Source organism: Schistocerca piceifrons, chromosome 2, assembly GCF_021461385.2.
Source record: "Schistocerca piceifrons isolate TAMUIC-IGC-003096 chromosome 2, iqSchPice1.1, whole genome shotgun sequence".
NCBI classification, from domain to species: domain Eukaryota; kingdom Metazoa; phylum Arthropoda; class Insecta; order Orthoptera; family Acrididae; genus Schistocerca; species Schistocerca piceifrons.
This window is the reverse complement of record NC_060139.1, coordinates 583,527,455-583,547,583: the sequence shown is the minus strand read 5'-3', so window position 1 is coordinate 583,547,583 and position 20,129 is coordinate 583,527,455. Positions and strand designations below refer to the sequence as shown.

Here is a 20,129-nt window from a genome sequence, read left to right as displayed (position 1 = left end):
TGCAGATTCTCTCACAATAACCATTCCGTTGTAAAAATGTCTTATTATACTCGTCGTACCATACCTATATAAGAAATAAGGTGAAGTATTATTCAGTTTGTGTATGTATGTTCTTGATAAAGACGTTTAGATGCGACGGGATTAATATTCCTCTCCACTTTACCAATTGAACAAATATCTCAAGAAAGGAAAAATTTTGAGACGAACTGCTTCAGTAAAGTTTTCGACAGAGGAAACAAACGCAACTGCATACGACTGGTTTCATGTTTACAACTACTTTTATCAACATATGCTTGCAGTAGATAATAGACCACCATGTACTCGTTCCCAGTTGTCTCTGTGGCAACTTACGGCGCATCTTTTTCTTCGCTGGGGGTCACTTGGAAATCTAAACAGGTGAAAACTATTTGTGCAACGGTTAGTGCAGTTCACTGCTGAGTAGCCGCCCATATTTATTACGAGTTAGTTAATACATTTAATTAGAAATCTCCACTCGCATCGTGACTCATATGCAAACAAGTGTGAGTATACTGTACTTTGAGGACCCGGAACATGTGCTCTCTTCTGATAATGCGTCACTTGTTGCGCAACCTAATGACACGATTATTACGAATATCAGACAGCCGCATTGCTCTTTAAATGGTTTTTATTCTATAAATCATTCACGATCAGCCGATTCCGGCATATTGCCATCATCAGGTGCACTGTAAATAGATAAGTAAGCAATGGCATTAATATAGAGGTCTGTAACTATGATCAGAAAAGTTATAATGCATCGTTAGGTGTTGTTACCTTATCTGTAATATCGTTGCTGCCATGTCCTTTCCTTTTTTTAGAATTATAATTTTCTCCTTAGATGTAGGCTGGAACGTATAACTGATTTTAGTTGGTTTTTATGTATGCTATTTTTCTCTTGGTAGCCTTTATGACATAACACCAAGAAAACATCATTAATCATAGACAATAAGAAAATTATTACGGAAAAAATAAAAATATAACGTAATAATCTCAAATAAAACTAAAACAAATCTCAGGCAAAAACACAATTAAAACCAAATCCATAAAAAATAAAAAACAACCGAATTTCCACGCATCACTTATTTATAATGGTAACTATACAAACATGTAATATCGCTGATCCACTGTCATCCAAGCTGTCAAGAGAAAAATAGCATATATAAAAACCAACTAAAGTCAGATATACGCCTTCAGCCTACGTCTCAGAAGAATATAATAATTCTAAAAAAAGACAGGACATGGCAGCAATGATATTACATGTAGGGTAAGAAAACCGAACGATGTGCACCTTTTCTGGTCATAATTACAGAGCATTATATAAAGGCCATCGCTTACTTATGGATTTACAGGGCATCTGATGATGGCAATTCGCCGAAATGAACTCATCCTTATAAAATAAAAGCCATCTAGAGAGCCGTGTAGCTGGCTGACATCGTAACAACCTTTGATGAAAGTTCAGAATAAGACTTCATCAATCAACCAGTAAAGCTGAATGAATTTGAAACACTGAACGTTAGAGACATACATGAAGCCAATTGTTGGTGTTTCAACGGAAACATCTGAGAAAGATTTGTGACCCTGTTACAGTCCTTTGAACTCAGATTTGGTGTAGATTCAAAACAGGAAAATGAGGGTTCGTTACTCAAAATTCAACACTTTTAATAGAACAGGTGAAAAGTCAGCTGACGAAGACATTTAATGAGGATGTCAGAAGGCAAAAGGATCCTTGAAATATTTACTGGAGCAACGGATGCAAGGAAAGCAATTGCGTGGAGTTGTTTGGAGTTGGCGAAATCGCGGAAGTTGTTCGACGGTCCTCAAAGATGTGAGACGGCGTCTCGTACCCTCTGGGATGAAGATGGTGTTCAGAAGTGTATTTCGGAAGTCGGTAGTCACTGATCTTCAACGAAAAACGGTGATTATTTCTCAAATACGCGAAAACCTGCAAGAATCCGACAGTATATTCGTATGTGCAGGCGTGGAATTCGGACTGAATCATTTCCGGTTTTGTAGATGACTGTTGATTTTTAGCTAGTGTGCACATGCATAGCAGGCAGAGCCCACAAATTAGAATGTGGCTCAATGTACAAGGCGTGTCAGAACAGTGCGGTGAGTGGCCTCAGACAATGAAGAAAACAAGAGTTACAAACGAAATACCTTTTCTGGCCTTTCCAAGTTATCACCATTACCTATAACACACTTCTGGCATTGATTTTAAGGCTGTTTTAAAGATAGCAAACTCTCCATGTGGAAACACCGTGGTCACATGTTACTGGACATCCGCAACGTCTACGGATGTTCGTGAACAATAGTGCTTCCAGTGTCTTTGCTTTTTTTCAACTCCTCTCCTCCCGTTCTCAAATACAGCCCTTTGATATCTGCCCAAGTCGACTAGTTGGTGATGTGGTTGTGAAGTACAAAAGTAAAGGAACAACTGCAGCTGAACCAAGACCAAATGGACGTCGTGCACTGACGGACAGGGACCATCGAGCTTTGCAGAGGATGATTGCAAAAAATTGCATGAAATCTGCAGAAGGAAAAACTCTTGAGTTCCAGAGTACTACCCGCAGTCCAGTCAGCAATGTGATTTGTGTAGGGAGCTGAATGACTGGGTTACAACGGTCGAACCTCTCCTCATAAGCCAAGCGTGTCTCTAGTGAGTGCTAAGTGGCTTTCAAGATGGTACGAAGAGCGACGCTCGTGGACAATGAAAATCTGGAGAGAGTGATTTGGAGTGATGAGTTACTCCGCACCCTGTGGCAGTCCGATGAAAGGGTCCGGGTTTGGCGGATGCCTCGATAGCGTTACCTACTATCATGTATAGTGCCGGAGGAGGTGATGGTACGGTATGGGTGCGTTTTGCGTGGCTGGAGGTGGTCCCATTATTGCCCTTAAGAAAGCATTAAATGCAGAACGATGGTGCGCACGCAGCATTGTGTACCAGTTACATTACAGGAAGAGCTCGGAGACCATCATTTTGTCAGCGTGACAATGCAGTTTCTCTTAAGGCAGGCAATGGTTTGTAGACAATAACTGTCCTGCAATGGACTGCCCTGCCGAACCCAATGGTACACCTTTATAATGACTTAGAACGTCCACTTCGCTCGAGCATCCAACATCATTACGTTCTCTGGTTTCGGCTCTTGAGGAAGAATGGACTGTCATGCCTCCACGGAGAATTAGGCACCTCATCGAAAGTGCCCAGCTCAAGCCTTCATAAGGGCAAAGGATGCACACACCCCATATTAACGTATACTAATAGGTGTCGGAGGGTGTACTTATTCAGTTTTCGTCCTGGTGATCAGGAATCCTGCTTTCATTTACCGCTCCTGCATTATGATGTTGACAAAGTAGTATTCTTCGTCGTTTCGAGTATCGCAAACGCTCGCGCAGACACTAAAACATGAAATGAAATTCTGTAAGTCCTTCGTTTTGAAAACAGATATCAGGTTATTTTGTGTGAATGTAGACTCGTCTGGTATGTAGGTGAAGGTAATGCTCCGCTTTCTGGCCCTAGACGGACCATTCAGGTCCGACCGACCACCATGTCGTCCTCTGCCAACGGTGTCAACGGATGCTGTGCCGAGGGGCATGTGGTCAGCACAACGCTCTTCTGGTCGGTATCGGGTTTTTCTACTTTGGAACCGTTATTAATCGGTCGAGTAGCTCCTTAGTTGGCCTCACCAGGCTGCACTCGATACCTGTTCTCTCATCAAGATAAAATCGCTGACAGTATCGGGAATCGAACCCGGGTCCCCTCGCATAGTAATCAAGCGTGCAAATCACCCAGCAACGTAGGCGGAATCTTCTGGATCGTACTAGTGATGAAAAGCTCTTGGTTGTCTCGCTGGGAGTTGCTGTTGAGATATCGCGTCGTTTTGGCGACTGACGGCACTTTTTGGCGAAGTGTCGAGATGCTGCAGATGTCTTTATATCTATATGTAAGGGAGGAGGCTACCTCGGATGCGGACGCCAGCATGCAAGGCGAAACAGTGGTGTGGGGTTGGGCCGGAGGCTGCACTCAAATCACATACACTCCTGGTCCATCTCGTTTGCTGGGCGATGCTGGGCAGTAACACGGGATTCCAATCCGAGTTTACTTCATAACTTTCGTCCCTATTGAGATGATTCACATTTATGCAGATTGCTTTCTTATGCTTTTCCAATGACCGTTGGTTCTTCACAGCAATTTCGTATTCTCAAATTTGAACGTATGTTCTGTGATTTACCAATGCGGATTTCTGTTGCCCTCGGATGTACATACATAATGCGTTACTTTATTTTTTTATTTACACGTCAAGTTCCCTAGGACCAAATTAAGGAGCAAATTTCCTAGGTCATGGAACATGTCAGTACATGTAATTACAGCATAAAAGTAATAACAGATAAAAATAAATGTTTGTGAACCCGAAAAAAGTCAGTCTATAAGTTTAAGTAAACACAATCAACAATACAATAAGAATCAGCGTAATTTTTCAAGGAACTCCTCGACAGAATAGAAGGAGTGACCCATGAGGAAATTCTTCACTTTCGACTTGAAAGCACTTGGATTACTGCTAAGATTTTTGAATTCGAGTGGTAGCTTATTGGAAATGGATGCAGCAGCATACTGCACACATTTCTGCACACTAATTAAGAAAGTCCGATCCAAATGTAGGTTTGATTTCTGCCGAGTATTAACCGAATGAAAGCTGCATATTCTTGGGAATAATCTAATGTCGTTAACAAGAAATGACAGGGAGGGATATATATATATCGAGAGGCCAATGTCAAAATACCCAGACTCGTGAACAGAGATCGACAAGGGGTTCGTGAACTTACACCACTTATTGCCCGAACCGCCAGTTTCTGAGCCAAAAATATCCTTCTAGAATGGGAAGAGTTACCCAAAATATAATACCATACGACATAAGCGAATGAAAATAAGCAAAGTTGACTAATTTTCGTGTCGAACGATCACTCACTTCAGATATTGTTCGAATAGTAAAAATGGAAGTATTAAGTCTTTGAACAAGATCCTGAACGTGGGCTTTCCACGACAGCTTACTATCTACCTGAACACCTAGAAATTTGAACTGTTCAGTTTCACTAATCACATGCCCGTTCTGTGAAATTAAAACGACAGGTTTGGTTGTATCGTGTGTTAGAAACTGTAAAAACTGTGTCTTACTGTGATTTAACGTTAGTTTATTTTCTACAAGCCATGAACTTAGGTCATGTGCTGCACTATTTGAAACCGAGCAAGTTTTGCACACAACATCATTTACTACCAAGCTAGTGTCATCAGCAGACAGAAATATTTTAGAGTTACCTGTAATACTAGAGGGCTTATCATTTATATAAATAAGGAACAGGTGTGGCCCCAACACTGATCCCTGAGGCACCCCCCACTTGACAGTACCCCACTCAGACCTCTCATCACAGCCGTTATGAACATTGCGAATAATGACCTTTTGCTGTCTGTTGCTAAAGTAAGAGGTGAACCAATAGTGAGCTACTCCCCTTATTCCGTAATGGTCCTACGTCTGGAGCAATATTTTGTGATCAACACAATCAAATGCCATAGTTGAACCAAAAAATATGCCAAGCGTTCGAAACCTTTTGTTTTACCCATCCAGTACCTCACAGAGAAAAGAGAATAGAGCATTTTCAGTTGTTTAACGACTTCTAAAGCCAAACTGTACATTTGATAGCAAATTGTGTGATATAAAATGATCAATTATCCTTACATACTCAACCTTTTCAATAGCTTTTGCAAACACTGATGGCATAGAAATAGGTCTAAAATTATCTTAATTATCCCTTTCTCCCTTTTTATGAAGCGGATTTACTACTGAGTACTTCAATCGCTCATGAAACTATTCCTAAAGGAAAAATTACAAATATGGCTAAATACAGGGCTAACATGTGCAACACTACTGTAATATTCTAATAGACGCTCCATCATAACCATGAGAGGCCTTAGTCTTCAGTGATTTAATTATTGACTCAATCTCCCTCTTGTCTTTATCACAGAGGAGTATTTCAGACATCAGTCTCTGAAAGGCATTTGCCAAGAAAGTTATATGATTCACTGTAGAAACTAAATTTTTATTTAATTCACCAGCAATTCTCAGAAAATGACTGTTAAATACTGTACATATCTATGATTTATCAGTAACACAAACATTTTTACTGTGAACTGACTTTATATTGTCGACCTTGTGCTGCTGAACAGACACTTCCTTCACAACTGACCATATGGTTTTAATTTTATCTTGTGAATTAGCTATTCTATTTGCATACCACATACTCTTTGCCTTCCTAATAACATTTTTAAGCACCTTACAATACTGTTTGTAATGGTCTATTGTAGCTAGATTTTGACTACTTCTAACAATTTGATATAATTCCCACTTTATTCTACAAGATATCCTTATCCCACTAGTCAGCCACCCGGGCTGCCTATTACTGCTAGTACCTCGTTTAGAACTTTCTAATGGAAAGCAACTCTCAAAGAGCATGAGAAATGTGTAAAGGAAAGCATTGTATTTATCATCTATGTTATCAGCACTATAAACATCCTGCCACTCTTGTTCCTTGACAAGTTTTATAAAACTCTCTATTGCTGTTGGATTAATTTTTCTACATAGTTTGTAATTAAATATGACATTTGTTTTAGTACAAAAACCTTTTAGTGTTAAAATCTGTGCATCATGGCCTGAAAGGCCATTCACGCTTTTACTGACAGAATGCCCATCTAGTAATGAAGAATGAATAAAAATATTGTCTACAGCTGTAGACCTGCACCTTAGTTGGAAAAAACACAGTCTGCATTAGATCATATGAATTTAGGAGATCTACCAACATCATTTTCCTTGCACCATCATATACAATATTTATATTGTAGTCACCACATATAACTAATTTCTGGTACTTCCTATAAAGTGAATCAAGAACCGTCTCCAGCTTAAGCAGAAATGCTCTGAAGTCGAAGTAAGGGGACCTATAAACAACAACAATTAGAAGTTTAGTTTCACTACATTCAACTGCCCCTGCACAACATTCGAATATCTGTTCAGTGCAGTGTCGTGATTCGTCTATGGACTCAAATGGAATACTGTTTTTTACGTACGTAGCCACTCCTCCAGCCCGCAAGGAACTCTTTGAAAAACAGCCAGCTAATGTGTAGCCTGGTAAAGAAAGCCTCTGAATTGTCAAATCATTTAAATGGTGCTCTGATATACCAGTAATTTCAGAGTCAACATCTATAAGCAGTTCACTAACTTTACCTCTAATACCTCTTATATTTTGATGCAATATGCTAATTCCTTCTCTACTTGGAAACATTACAAAGTCGGAAGGTAAGTCCTTAGTTAGAGGGACTTGCTTAAAGCAGGTATATCTATCAGCTGACTTCAGCCTAAAAAAGGTGCAGATGTAACACCAGCTACTACAGGAATTTTTCCATGAGGGACCCCACCACCACCACCACCACCCACTACACTGTCACCTATAAGCTTAACCAGCCCCCCCTTCCCATACCTATTGAGGTGCAGGTCATGCCTAGTGAAGCCCGATCTACTGAGAGACCCATGCCCTCTGCCATCAGCGCCCTCCTCAGCCCCATGTTAACGTGCCTAACTGCCGCATTGAGGTGAGGACGATCATGACACTGTAACAGTTGCACGAAAACACATTAGTGCCACCAGTTTGAATAGCTATCTAGCGTTGCGTTTGTCCACATTCACGTGGCTTACTTTATACGTACATAATCGCTGATGTATGAAGTACAAGTGGTTTTTTCACAGATCCAAGACTGTCTTGCATTCAGTGGCGGTCGGAAGACGATTTTGATGTCCTATTTGCTAATCTGTAAGTGGCTGCACGTAGGGAAGAAAAGCGGGTCTCTTGCAGAAGGCCGGCCGCTGATGCCGAGCGGTTCTAGGCGCTTCAGTCTGGAACCGCGCTGCTGCTACGGTCGCAGGTTCGAATCCTGACTCGGGCATGGATGTGTGTGATGTCCTTAGGTTAGTTAGGTTTAAGTAGTTCAAGTCTAGGGGACTGATGACCTCAGATGTTAAGTCCCATAGTGCTTAGAGCCATTTGAACCATCTTGCAGAAGAAGAACACATTCGAATAATTACGGTGTGAAAGAACTTCGTCCCAGCTAGGAAGTCGAGGGCATTGTGGCCTCCAGTTGCGTAGAAATAGCACGCTGAGTCAGATATGGCGCTCCTTTCACTTTGTCACAGTGAGTGAGCGGCATCTCAAATTACAGGCATCATTTGTAAAATTACAGTGCATCTCCCGTATTGGCGCCTTACTTCCGTAGAAAAAAAACACGGAAGAGTACCACTTCGCTCCCCTATTACTCTTGGTCCTTTACTTCTTTCCAGGAGATTCTGTCATACTTCTGGCGTTATGCTGCTGAGATAGTACTGGCAGACTTCAAAAAGTAAGATTTTTTAAACAAGGCTGCGCTTTTGCAACTGTGCATGAAGAAACTTGATAGGATTGGAAATAACAGCCAACTAATTGCAAAATTAAAGGATTGAACCCAAAAGGCTCTTATCTAGAACAATGTGCATACCAACCATAAATATCGACGTTTAAAATGCATAAATGAAGGTAGTAGCCCGATACTGTAAGGCTTTGTCGTAAAGCTTTTAAAGTAAAACACAAACGCAATTGAGTCCAGCTGACTTTCAGTACGCCTTCGTCGTAACACTTTTAAAATAAAACACACGTGACAATCTATGTGGTTCACATTTACTCTGGCACATACATTGCTAGCGACACGAGCGAACTGATTAAGATGTGCAGACACTGGCAGTATGTGAAGTATGGTAGGTGATGCTTACTGCTCGAGTGAATCTGCGCACATAGTCGCACTGAGCAAAAAAATGGTTCAAATGCCTCTGAGCACTATGGGACTTAACAGCTGTGGTCATCAGTCCCCTAGAACTTAGAACTACTTAAACCTAACTAACCTAGGGACATCACACACATCCATGCCCGAGGCAGGATTCGAACCTGCGACCGTAGCAGCCGCGCGCTTCCGGACTGCGCGCCTAGAACCGCGAGACCACCGCGGCTGGCCGCACTGAGCAGCCAGTGTCTGAATCAGCAAATGAAATAGTTAATAGCTAGTATTAAAACAGAATAAAACAATTTAAAATAGGAAAAAAGGGGGGAGAGAGGGTGAGTGAGGAGTTGAAGTCATGTGGCTTCCAAAGGGCAAGCAGGCTTACTTAAACAGTGCTAATTATAGGCAAATGCGTGCATAAAGCAGCACGGGCAGAACTTGTAAATAAATAAAAGTCAGCAGGATCCAGTGTTTTATTTTTAAGAGTTTTACGACAAAGCCACAGTAAATGTCAGCTGGATGCAAGGGCGTTTCCGACTTTGATAAAGGTCGGACTGTAGCCTATCGCGATTGCGGCTTATCGTATCGTGACATTGCTCCTCGCGTTGGTCGAGATCCAATGACTGTTAGCAGAATATGGAATAGGTGGGTTCAGGAGGGTAATACGGAACGCCGTGCTGGATCCCAATGGCCTCGTATCACTAGCAGTCGAGATGACAGGCGTCTTATTCGCGTGGCTGTAACGGATCGTGCAGCCACGTCTCGATCCCTGAGTCAACAGATGGGCACGTTTGCAAGACAACAACCATCTGCACGAACAATTCGACTACGTTTGCAGCAGCATGGACTATTAGCTCGGAGACCATGGCAACGGTTACTGTTGATGCTGCACCGAGCGAGGTGGCGCAGTGGTTAGCACACTGGACTCGTATTCGGGAGGACGACGGTTCAATCCCGTCTCCGGCCATCCTGATTTAGGTTTTCCGTGATTTCCCTAAATCGTTTCAGGCGAATACCGAGATGGCTCCTTTGAAAGGGCACGGCCGATTTCCTTCCCAATCCTTCCCTAACCCGAGCTTGCGCTCCGTCTCTAATGACCTCGTTGACGACGGGACGTTAAACACTAACCACCACCACCACCGCCACTCTTGATGCTGCATAACAGACAGGAGCGCCTGCGGTGGTGTACTCAACGACGAACCTGGGTGCACGAATGGCAAAACGTCATTTTTTCGGATGAATACAGGTTCTGTTTACAGCACCATGATTGTCGCATCCGTGTTTGGCGACATCGCGGCGAACGCACATTGGGAGCGTGTATTCGTCATCACCATACCGGCGTATCATCCGGAGTGATGGTACGGGGTGCCATTCGTTACACGTCTCGGTCACCTCATGTTCGCGTTGACGGCACTTTGAACAGTGGACGTTACATTTCAGATGTGTTACAACCCGTGGCTCTACCCTTCATTCCATCCCTGCGAAACCCTACATTTCAACAGGATAATGCACAACCGCATGTTGCAGGTCCTGTACGGGGCCTTTCTGGATACAGAAAATGTTCGACTGCTGCCCTGGCCAGCACATTCTCCAGATCTCTCACCATTTGAAAACGTCTGGTCAATGGTGGCCGAGCAACTGGCTCGTCACAATACGCCAGTCACTACTCTTGATGAACTGTGGTATAGTGTTGAAGCTGCATGGGCTGCTGTACCTGTACGCGGTATCCAAGCTCTGACTCAATGCCCATGCGTATCAAGGCCGTTATTACGGCCAGAGGTGGTTGTTCTGGGTACTGATTTCTCAGTATCTATGCACCCAAATTGCGTGAAAATGTAATCACATGTCAGTTCTAGTATAATATATTTGCCAAATCAATACCCCTTTATCATCTTCATTTCTTCTTGGTCTAGCAATTGTAATGGCCAGTAATGTATGTTACCAGAACGTAAACAACATTTCGAGAATTACACTTTGATACTGGCGAAGCGGTGCAAGCAGAGGTGAAATTGTGGCTCCGTCAGCAGAATCAAATATTCTACACTGAAGGTATCAACGAAATAACCTCTCGCTGGGAGAAATTTGTTTTTCGCCAGGGTGATTATGTTGAGAAATAAATTTGTAGTCATGATGAATAGAGATGTATAATTTTAGTAAAGATGGTTTCATTTTAAAAGTATTAAGAGTTTTCACATAAAAAATAAGGAGACATTACTTTTCAGCACACCCTCGCACATACAGCACTTCACATCTTTTCAAAAGAGTAACCAGTTCACCATCGTAGCAGAAAAAGATGGCTGTTCCCCATTCCTGCATAGTTTGATCAGACGGATGAATAATGGCTCTCTGAGGAAATAGATTCAACGTAAGCCCACCTAGTCTGATATTTTGTTTCAGGCCCTTTTGTTCAGCCAGTTGTTGTAACCATCATTGGGAAATCAAGGCGTGCTCAAAACATAATGCCCAGGATGCATACTGGAATTAAAATTTTCTATGTGTTTCAGCGGGGTGATGCTTATTTTCAGTTTCTTCCTGCGCAGTTGCCGTTTCACCCCCTCTGCTGGGATCTTCTGATGTCCCAGTTAGTTGAGTACTCAGGTAACCATACACACGAGAAGAGCCTGAAGACGATTTCAGCAGAGGGGTGGAAACGTCAGCTATAAAACAAGAAACTGCAACAGACCTTGATGCGGCCGAACAACCTAGAAAATGTTACCTTCAGTGACAACGGCCACGAAATATTGCAGACTTACGTAGAACGCATACTGTTTTCAATGCGATTTCTTTGATTCAGGTGGACTCCTAGGAGAAACTAAGTACAAGAAAAACAGATTTTCAGTCCGTCAGAATAACAGTGCTCTATCTGTTAAAGCCATACGCCAGTCAATGAAGGAGGAGGATAGAAAGCTCGCAAAATACCTAACTTTGGTTCCGTATGTGAGTGACTCATCTAAGATAGTCAAACTCCTCCGCAAATTTTAAGTTAGCGACTTTCCAGTCGCCATCTAGTATTACAGACATTTTAGAATCGGTAGTGAAAGGTTCGCTGCTGCAATAAATTGAAATAGGCAGCGTAACATGGCATATGTAGGTCGAACCACACGCACTGTGGAATAGTTTTGCAATAAACACCAATATTAAAATCTCATTTTTTAACGGATCAAGTCTGCTTTAGACAACCACCAGATCTCCAACAGACACGCAATGGAACAAGAGAACAAAATATTTCCGGCTGCAGAGGCGTCATTGTGGGACTGGATTATAGATTTAGTGGAGAAAAATTATAGAAAATCTAATTAACCAGTTTAGCGGCTATCAATTAGATTCATTGTGTGATCAAAAATACGAGGGGCGTTCAGAAAGTAAGCTCCGATCGGTCGCGAAATGGAAACGACTATGAAAATCCGATAAAGCTTTGCACAGATGTGTTGGGTAGTGTCTCTAGTATAACTCCAGTTAGCATCACGTCGCTCTTCTCATTTCTGAGCTCGCAGTGAGTGCGTAAAGATGTCTAGAAAATAGTGTCTGCCGCCAAGTACGAGGGCCTGGTGAGAAATTTCGCCTGAAGCTATGCAGCTAACATTACATAACTGTCGTGCTGTTTCTTCTTCAAGACAATTCTCAGCCGCATTCTGCAGGGGCAATGAAGATGCTCCTGCATCGTTTTCAAATGGAAATGTGAGATTACCCACAATACAGTCCGCAATTGTCTCCCCCTGAGTTTCATCTCTGGTCACATGAACCGCTGTCTTTGAAGACAACATTTTGACACAGACAACGAGGTGTAGGCCAGCGTGGAGAATTGGCGGAAAGCACTGGCGGCTGCCTTCTATGATGAGGCTATTGAAAAGTTGGTACAACGCTATGACAAAAGTCTAAGTCAGAACGGCGACTACGTAGAGAAGTAGCTGAAAGGTGTAGCTAATTGTTACAAGAAAAACATTTCTGATGTTCACTGTGGTTTCAATTTGGCAATCAATCGGAGCTTACTTTCTGAACAGGCCTCGTATATGGACACCTGGCTGAAAATGACTTACAAGTTCGTGGCGCCCTCCATCGGTAATACGGGAATTCAATCCGGTGTTGGCCCACCCTTAGCCTTGATGACAGTTTCCACTTTCGCTGGCATACGTTAAATAAGGTGCTGGAAGTTTTCTTAAGGAATGGCAGCTCATTCTTCACGGAGTGCTGCACTGAGGAGAGGTATCGATGTCGGTAGGTGAGGCCTGGCAAGAAGTCGGCGTTCCAAAACATCCCAAAGGCATTCTATAGGATTCAGATCAGGACTCTGTGCAGGCCAGTCCATTACAGGGATGCTACTGTCGTGTAACCACTCCGCAATAGACCGTGCATTAGAACAGATGCCCGATCGTGTTGAAAGATGCAATCGCCATCCCCGAATTGCTCTTCAACAGTGGGAAGCAAGAAGATGCTCAACACATCATTGTAGGCCTGTGCTGTGATAGCGCCACGCAAAACAACATGGGGTGCAAGCCCCCTCCATGAAAAACACCACCGCCTCCGAATTATACTATTGGCACTATATACGCTGACATGATGCTCAGCCGGCCGGGGTGGCCGAGCAGTTCTAGGCGCTACAGTCTGGAACCGCGAGACCGCTACGGTCGCAGGTTCGAATCCTGCCTCGGGCATGGATGTGTGTGATGTTCTTAGTTTAGTTAGGTTTAAGTAGTTCTAATTTCTAGGGGACTGATCTCAGAAGTTACGTCCCATAGTGCTCAGAGCCATTTGAACCATGACGTTCAGCGGGCATTCGTCACACCCACACCCTACTATCGGATCGCCACATCGTGTACTGTGATCCGTCATTCCACGTAACGTTTTTCCACTGTTCAGTCGTCCAGTGTTTACGCTCCTTACACCAAGCGAGGCGTCGTTTGGCATTTATCGACGTGATGTGTGGCTTATAAGCAGCTGCTTGACCATGAAATCCAAGTTTTCTCACCTCCTTCCTAACTGTCATAGTACTTGCAGTGGATTCTGATGCAGTTTGGAATTCCTGTGTGATGGTCTGGATAGAGGTCTGCCTATTACACATTACGATCGTCTTCAGCAGTCGGCGGTCTCTGTCACTCAACATACGAGGTCGGTCTGTACGCTTTTGTGCTGTACGTGTCTCTTCGCCTTTCCACTTCACTAACACATCGAAAATAATGATCCTAGGGATGTTTAGGAGTGTGGAAATCTCGCTTACAGACGTATAACAAAAGTCACACCCAATCACCTGGCCACGTTCGAAGTCCGTGAGTTCCGTTGGAGCGCCCCCTCTGCTCTCTCGCGACGTCTAATGACTACTGAGGTTGCTAATACGGAGTACCTGGAAGTGGGTGGCAGCACAATGCACCTAATACGATAAACGTAAATTTTTGGTGGTGTCCGGATACTTTTGAGCACATAGTGTAGTGCGTGGGATCCCGTCATTCCCATAGTCTGCTCTCAGTGTAGACGACGCAACATGCCGAAACCCCTGACGAGCGGCAACCCATCGGACAGCTGAGTTTGGCACGTACACTGCCGTTGGCGCTGCCCGCGGCACCACATTCTGTGATTAGCATTGTTATCACGCTTCTTAACACTTTGTGAACTCCATCCACGGTGCTAATAAATAGTGTGACATGAGTAGCCCATGTAAATTGTCTTTCCTTCAGTTGAAAATGACTCGTAGGTGCCTAGTTAAAATATCATGCTAGGAAGTAAACAACAGCTAGACGTAAATGTGAAAATTCAGTTAGTATTCAGTACGTCGTAAAAATCTCGAGACTCACGTTATCGTGGAGTTCACCGGTAGATGGTATTTATCGAACAAATGAATGAAAGTCGTGTTAAAGTAAATACTTCGTCTGAATCCAATTAAAACTGAAATACCTGTACCTGCCACATGAGTGAATCACTAACAACTTGTATGAAGGCAGACTATAAAAATGATCACAGTAAGAAGTAAATTGTAATGTCACTCAACAGTGGACTAAAAATGATAGCCAGCATTTGTATTTGCTAATACTAATTACGGGCCGAATGTAAACCTGTGACGCACTGCTTCTGGTCTACTCCACGATTCAAGGCTATATACCGATTTGGATGTGCCGCTATCAAACGTTTTATGTGGACTTTCACTTAAATGAATTACTTTGTCAAGAAACGAACAGAACACGACTGATCATCCAAGTAGCATTCATCTTGTAATACCTGCGAATGGTTGTACCATGTATCTGGCAAGTTACTTCATAGGGATTGGAGACTGTATCTCAGAAAGAGTCATTGGAATTGACAAGACTGTATCCTCAGCACGCCGAAGATAGAAGCTTCAGAAAAATCTTAATTTACTCATAGGACTAGAAATTTTTTATTTTAAAAAAAGCAGTGTCTTTCTAAGCCTATATCTTTTACATGCATGTTCATAGAATCTCTGAGTACTTGCCACAAGTGGATAATGATTAAGGTTTTCATCTACAGCCGACCGGGGTGGCCGAGCAGTTCTAGGCGCTACAGTCTGGAACCGTGCGACCGCTACGGTCGCAGGTTCGAATCCTGCCTCGGGCATGGATATGTGTGTGATGTCTTTAGGTTAGTTAGGTTTAAGTAGTTCTAAATTGTAGGGGACTGATGACCTCAGAAGTTAAGTCCCATAGTGCTCAGAGCCATTTGAACCATTTTTTTTTTTCATTTACAACAAATGTTCAATGTGGCCTCCATCAGGTCCACGACAGACAATCGGACGATAGTCAAACAAGTCTCATACTTTTGCGATCATGTCTGCTATTAGTGCACTCTGCTGCTGCTGCTTTTCGACGTCGCGGTTTACCGAAAGTTCATGAAAGGGTGAGGACACAGACGGAGGCTGCCACAACCGCTCACAAAAGAAACCTCGTATCGCGAGGTCAGATGACTTGGGGGATAATGGTGTAATATGATATCCTTTTATCGTTTACGGTCGATCCATCGCTGAGGTGGTGCGCTGTTAAGAAATATTCTCACACACAGGTGTCAGTACAGTGGTGCTCCACCTTGTTGGAAACCGAATTTTCAACATGTTCTCGCAACTGTGGGAGAGAAAGATTTCCAACAGACGTACGTTCGTAATTCCTGTACCATCTTTTCTGCAAAAAAGAATCGGCTTAAAATTTTTCATTTTATGGAGACTGCGCAGAAACAAGAAGTATTATAGAGTTTCTCTAGCGCTCGACTATCGTATGTGGTTGCTGGATTTTCCATATTCTTACGTTTCCACGATGTACTTCTCTACTTAAATGGAATATAGTTTCGTCACTGATGACTAAAAGTGAAAGGAAATTGTAATTTTCCATCTCTGCGCCAACTCTGAATTCATCGAACTCCGTGCGTTTTTGTTTATCACCAGCGTGAAGGATTGTAGCAACTGAGTATACTGTATGGTTTGAAACACAAACGTCGCCACAAAACACGCCCGATAGACGACCCTGGTTGGCACGAGTAGAGTTCTGTGGACTACGTACAGAGCTCTGTTGAAAGACGTAGAGCCTATGGCGTTGACGAGCACACGAAGGAAAACTGTGGATGTCCCGCTACGTAAACGACAAGTGTCTCGAAATTTATACTGACACCGCCGAATGCTTTGAGCTGTAGGAGCTGCAGTGCCGTACTCTACGCGAAAATCACGTCACAAAGTTGTAAATGTATTGTACACTCCTGGAAATGGCAGAAAGAACACATTGACACCGGTGTGTCAGACCCACCATACTTGCTCCGGACACTGCGAGAGGGCTGTACAAGCAATGATCACACGCATGGCACAGCGGACACACCAGGAACCGCGGTGTTGGCCGTCGAATGGCGCTAGCTGCGCAGCATTTGTGCACCGCCGCCGTCAGTGTCAGCCAGTTTGCCGTGGCATACGGAGCTCCATCGCAGTCTTTAACACTGGTAGCATGCCGCGACAGCGTGGACGTGAACCGTGTGTGCAGTTGACGGACTTTGAGCGAGGGCGTATAGTGGGCATGCGGGAGGCCGGGTGGACGTACCGCCGAATTGCTCAACACGTGGGGCGTGAGGTCTCCACAGTACATCGATGTTGTCGCCAGTGGTCGGCGGAAGGTGCACGTGCCCGTCGACCTGGGACCGGACCGCAGCGACGCACGGATGCACGCCAAGACCGTAGGATCCTACGCAGTGCCGTAGGGGACCGCACCGCCACTTCCCAGCAAATTAGGGACACTGTTGTTCCTGGGGTATCGGCGAGGACCATTCGCAACCGTCTCCATGAAGCTGGGCTACGGTCCCGCACACCGTTAGGCCATCTTCCGCTCACGCCCCAATATCGTGCAGCCCGCCTCCAGTGGTGTCGCGACAGGCGTGAATGGAGGGACGAATGGAGACGTGTCGTCTTCAGCGATGAGAGTCGCTTCTGCCTTGGTGCCAATGATGGTCGTATGCGTGTTTGGCGCCGTGCAGGTGAGCGCCACAATCAGGACTGCATACGACCGAGGCACACAGGGCCAACACCCGGCATCATGGTGTGGGGAGCGATCTCCTAGACTGGCCGTACACCACTGGTGATCGTCGAGGGGACACTGAATAGTGTACGGTACATCCAAACGGTCATCGAACCCATCGTTCTACCATTCCTAGACCGGCAAGGGAACTTGCTGTTCCAACAGGACAATACACGTCCGCATGTATCCCGTGCCACCCAACGTGCTCTAGAAGGTGTAAGTCAACTACCTTGGCCAGCAAGATCTCCGGATCTGTCCCCCATTGAGCATGTTTGGGACTGGATGAAGCGTCGTCTCACGCGGTCTGCACGTCCAGCACGAACGCTGGTCCAACTGAGGCGCCAGGTGGAAATGGCATGGCAAGCCGTTCCACAGGACTACATCCAGCATCTCTACGGTCGTCTCCATGGGAGAATAGCAGCCCGCATTGCTGCGAAAGGTGGATATACACTGTACTAGTGCCGACATTGTGCATGCTCTGTTGCCTGTGTCTATGTGCCTGTGGTTCTGTCAGTGTGATCATGTGATGTATCTGACCCCAGGAATGTGTCAATAAAGTTTCCCCTTCCTGGGACAATGAATTCACGGTGTTCTTATTTCAATTTCCAGGAGTGTATTTGTTGAACCGGAGAACTCATAACGCCTTTGACTGCTGTCTTAACGTCGTCACGAGTAGCCCTACATTGTTTTTGTTAACTAGATAACAATATCATGGAGCAACCACCTGACTCAGAAAGTCACAACTGGCGTCAAAGCAAACTTTTAATTTCGATATGTAAGCCTAAATCTAACACAAGTTTCCATCTTCGTTCATGTAGAAGACATAGTTTTGTGGAACCAGATGAATCTTTCTGAAAAAAAAACACGTATTGTTTAGTGTAGTGGTGGGGTGTATTACCACCAGGCCGGTCGGAGTACAGTACCTGACATCACCGACGATGACGTCGGTGAGGCCGTGGGTGCGCGAGTTCTTGATGAGCATCTTGCCGGCCACGTCTCCCTGCCGGTACTCCACCAGCATCTCCCGCACCACGAACGGCTCCAGGGGCGGCACGCCCAGCTCCGAGATGCCTGCCGAACAAAATCACTCCCTGTAATCTAGAATTTGGTTAGCAATATCAACTGAAACAGTTTATCAGACGCCGGCCGCGGTGGTCTCGCGGTTCTAGGCGCGCAGTCCGGAGCCGCGCGACTGCTACGGTCGCAGGTTCGAATCCTGCCTCGGGCATGGATGTGTGTGATGTCCTTAGGTTAGTTAGGTTTAAGTAGTTCTAAGTTCTAGGGGACTTATGACCTAAGATGTTGAGTCCTATAGTGCTCAGAGCCATTTGAACCATTTGAATTTATCAGACGAAGGCTGACCTGTGGGTCAAGAAATGAGTTTTGTTGGAATCAATGGTTTCAAAGAAACTGGAATTTTTGTAGTAATGGAAATATGGCAGAGGGAAGGAATTAGGTCAAGTGTTGGAAGGGCTTCATGTCATTCTGTTTAGCCCTCATCGTACAATAATCGCGTCGCCAAGAGATAGGCATAATTTCTCGTAACTGCCATACACGTACGTGTTAAGTTAGCCAGTCAATGAGTACTAACTAGCAGAATATGGAGTGTGGGTGTGGGACAGTTTTAATAGGAATGTCAGTCGATAGTGATCGGTTAAGACTGAATTTTTGATCAGTTTTCGGTAGATATTCTGGAATTGATAAGTATCCGGATATTTTTGATCGGATAAAGTATAACATCGTGTTAATTTTTTGATATATTTTCGTCATTGCCACATTTGTACCATGGTGCGTTAATTCGAGCAGCAAGGTGAGAAGAGGTAGAGACGTACAGTCCTTGATCGCTACCCTGTACACCAGCGTTCTAATTTAAATGCAAAACTTCGCTGCTGTTTCTCACTGCATGACGCGTGATATATTGTTGATCATAACCTGTTCGTCGGTATGGGCTTCAAGTTCAATGATTTCGGTGTAATATTCGTCAGAAACAGACAATGTACCTGCAGTGGATTTCGTCCTCTTTGTTCCTCCCGTTTTCGTTAGCATCTGTTACAACTGCAATACATTCAAAATAAATAAATAAATCTATATGCAGATAAATAAATAAACGACGCATCACGAAGGAATCATCCAAATGAGACGGGAATCGGTAGATGTGATGTACATGTACAGACAAACAAACGATTACATTTTCAGAAAAATTGAACAATTGAAGGGTTTATTTCAATAGTGGTACAAGTCCATTACCTCCACTTTTCTGATTATAGTGCTTCTGACATTAATGATCCAAACAAACAGAAAGAAAGGTTCATCTCTAGCAAGAAGCCTTATGCTTGAATATTTCTGGTATCTCAACTGCAGATTTTTCAGCGCTGATTTAACTTTAGGACTCTGTATCTTAAAATTAACAAAAATGAACTTATACCACTATTGAAATAAGCCCTTCAATTCATCCAAAAGATAGAGTTTCACAAACTGAGCAAGTCAATAACGTGTTGGTGTACCTCTGGCCCTTATGCAAACAGTTATTCAGTTTGGGATTGATAGCTGGAGTTGTTGCATGTCCTCTTGAGCGAAATTGTGCAAAATTCTTCCTAACTGACGCTACATATCGTCAAAATCCCGAGCTGGTTGGAGGGCCCTGTCTATAATGCTCCAAACTTTCTCAGTTGGGGAGAGACCCGGCGACCTCGTTGCCCAAGGCTGGGTTTGGCAAGTACGAAGACAAGCAGTAGAAACTCTCACCGCGTGCGCAAGGGGAACTATTTTGCAAA

The 20,129-nt window shown here is 44.0% G+C and overlaps 1 protein-coding gene across 1 annotated transcript in view; it reads right to left on the bottom strand.

Annotated features, from left to right (window-relative positions):
• LOC124777462 (protein takeout-like) overlaps window positions 1-20,129 on the bottom strand; it is an 85,291-nt gene that overhangs the window by 43,212 nt on the left and 21,950 nt on the right. Inside the window, exon 3 of the mRNA XM_047252885.1 lies at window positions 18,279-18,426. Coding sequence (XP_047108841.1) covers window positions 18,279-18,426 — 148 coding nt within the window. The remainder of the gene's footprint in view (window positions 1-18,278; window positions 18,427-20,129) is intronic.